General features: G+C 44.2%; 1 protein-coding gene across 1 annotated transcript; it reads left to right on the top strand.

Annotated features, from left to right (window-relative positions):
• The first annotated feature begins 200 nt into the window (after positions 1-200).
• On the top strand, positions 201-2339 carry LOC143126279 (alpha-2Da adrenergic receptor-like). Its single transcript, XM_076288174.1, has one exon. The coding sequence runs from the start codon at positions 596-598 to the stop codon at positions 1841-1843; it is 1248 nt and encodes a 415-aa protein (XP_076144289.1). The 5' UTR covers positions 201-595; the 3' UTR covers positions 1844-2339.
• The last annotated feature ends 441 nt before the right edge of the window (positions 2340-2780 follow it).

The following is a 2780-nucleotide window of genomic DNA, read 5'->3' as shown; positions in this document are numbered from 1 at the left end:
ATGCATTAACGTAATATGATAAACTCATTATGGATAAAGCCAAACATATGTCTGTCAAACAAGAGACCACCTTCCCATGCCAACTCCAACATTCTATGCACCTCCGTCTAAGTTCAGGGATGGGTTGGTCTAAGGAATGATGTAATTCGCCTCTCTCCTGCTCGCAAATACATTCCTTCATTCCTTTCCACTGTGCGGCCAGTATGGAACAGAGTTCGACGCTCACAAACAACGCGCTTCTTCCCAATACGAGATAGAGCTGCATGCTGAGAACTGGGACTAAAAACGACCGGAATACATTTTAACCGAAGGGAGCTGTATCACAGTGGATAAAGTTTTAGGTGAGGTTGCAAGCTTTTTTCCTGCTCTGAACTAGTTCAGTTTATGGGAAGCGCTCATTGCGCAGGGAAGCAGACAAATGCGTGTGAGACTGGTGTTCAGTGCGCACCAGAAGGGCACTATGTTGTCATGGCTGTTCAAATGGTGTGCGTTATTCCAATATGCTGAGGAGACGACTTAACTTACTGCCACTGTTATGAACGCATGGCAGAGTTGAACTGTTGGGCAGCGGCGATTGAGAGAGAATGAATTCAAAATGGATTTGACACGACTGACAACAGTTGACTATAACTCTACCGAGGATGGCAATGTTACAAAAACAGCGAGACCTTTTCCTCATACGGTGGTGGCAGCGGCGTCTATCATCGTCGTCGTCACTGTCATAATTTTTGTCACGATTGTGGGTAACGTTCTGGTTATAGTGGCAGTTTTAACCAGTCGAGCGCTCCGTGCGCCACAAAACCTTTTCCTGGTGTCTCTAGCCTCGGCGGACATCCTCGTGGCCACGCTAGTGATCCCATTCTCTTTAGCCAACGAGATCATGGGATACTGGTACTTTGGGAGCACATGGTGCGCTTTTTATCTGGCCTTAGACGTTCTGTTCTGCACCTCATCCATCGTTCACCTGTGCGCCATCAGTCTGGACAGGTACTGGTCGGTGACAAAAGCGGTGAGCTACAACCTAAAGAGGACTCCGAAGCGCATCAAGTCCATGATAGCAATAGTGTGGGTTATATCAGCTGTCATTTCCTTCCCGCCTCTAATCATGACCAAGCACGACGAGAATGAGTGCCTGATTAATGACGAGACGTGGTACATTCTCTCCTCGTGCCTCGTCTCTTTTTTCGCCCCTGGGTTCATTATGATTACAGTGTACTGTAAAATATACCGCGTGGCCAAACAGCGCTCCTCCACTGTGTTTGTCGCTAGAAACGGCCTGGAGAGGAACCCCTCACAGTCGGAGACATGTTTCGTCCGAAAGGATAAGTTCGAAGTGGAGAGCCCCAGTAGCCACAGCTCGGGAAGTAATCAACACCAAGAGGAGTTGGACGACATCGATCTGGAGGAGAGTTGTACGTCGGACAACAAACCCAAGAACTCCCGTTTCTCCAAGCGAAGGAAGGTGGAGGGATCAGATTGCTGCCCTAAACAGACCTGCCGCATCTCATGGGCTTCCAACCGCACCTCACAGTTGTTCCAAGAGCCAAACAACAGACAGTCCGCATCCAAAACTAAAGTGGCGCAAATGCGAGAGAAGCGTTTCACGTTTGTGCTCGCTGTGGTGATGGGAGTGTTTGTTCTCTGTTGGTTTCCCTTCTTCTTCACCTACAGTCTCCATGCTATTTGCAGGGAGAAATGCACCATTCCCGGAGCCTTGTTTGACGCATTCTTTTGGATAGGTTACTGCAATAGTTCAGTAAACCCTATTATATACACTGTTTTCAATAGAGATTTTCGGAAAGCCTTTAAGAAGATAATATGTATAAGTAAGAAACGCACATAAACTCTTTTTCACAAGTTCAAATGTATCTAGATCTGTATAAAATATTTCATGGGAAATGTAAATAAATGTAAGTGTATACATAGACTGTGATAAGACCAGAGCTAGAGATTTTATGTGTGGTTTATTTACATTTTATGTGCAATGCATATTTGATAAAGTAATTTAAAAATTGTTGTAAAAAGATTTATTATTATTCATTTATACGTTTTCTCCAAATGACTGAAGGGTCTGGAGTGCAATCTGTTGATGAATGTCACATTTGTGAATTTATGATGATATACTTGAAATATAGTAAACCCTTAAAACTAAACACGACTTAGTAATGTACATATAAACTGTCATTCAGCGAAACAAAACAGAACATACTGACTAAAATGCATGGTAACTGAGACAATTGTGTTCATGCTGTGCAATGGTGCAATCGGAGGCATTTAACAGCACCCCAAAAGTTTCAGGTAATTATGACAACAGCAGGAGTATAATTAGTCACAGCAACATGAAAATACTACTGATAGCGTCTGCGTGAAGATCAAAGAGGCCCGCAAGTTAACTGGGGTCTCAGCGAGATCCCCACTCACTGCTGTCCTTGGTCCTGAAAGGTACCCCCCCCCCCCCCCCCCAAAAAAAAAGCCTTTCTTTCACCTCTGGGGAAACTAATAGGTAGGGGGTCAGCGATGCTGCGCTACATAAACCCCTCCAACGTCCTGCCTTTGCATTTAATTGATTTGAAATTGAATAGGTAGTTAGCATTCTGGTCAGTTCAACTCTGCTTTAAATCGGGGTGTTACTAATAAGGATGATGGAGGCACACACTTTATTGAGAATTTCCCATCTCCAATCTGAGTAAGATGATAGACCTCATTACATATAATGCTTTAGTTAGCTATGGCCATGGGGAAATTTCCCGTCTCGATCATTAGATTCAATCCAAATTCGT

Source organism: Alosa pseudoharengus, unplaced genomic scaffold (assembly GCF_046254945.1).
Source record: "Alosa pseudoharengus isolate Yale_2024_CS ecotype anadromous, Long Island Sound unplaced genomic scaffold, YU_APseudo_1.1 YU_APseudo_1.1_scf_16, whole genome shotgun sequence".
Taxonomy (NCBI): domain Eukaryota; kingdom Metazoa; phylum Chordata; class Actinopteri; order Clupeiformes; family Clupeidae; genus Alosa; species Alosa pseudoharengus.
The sequence above is the reverse complement of the archived record's forward strand: the minus strand, read 5'-3'. Positions and strand labels throughout refer to the sequence as shown.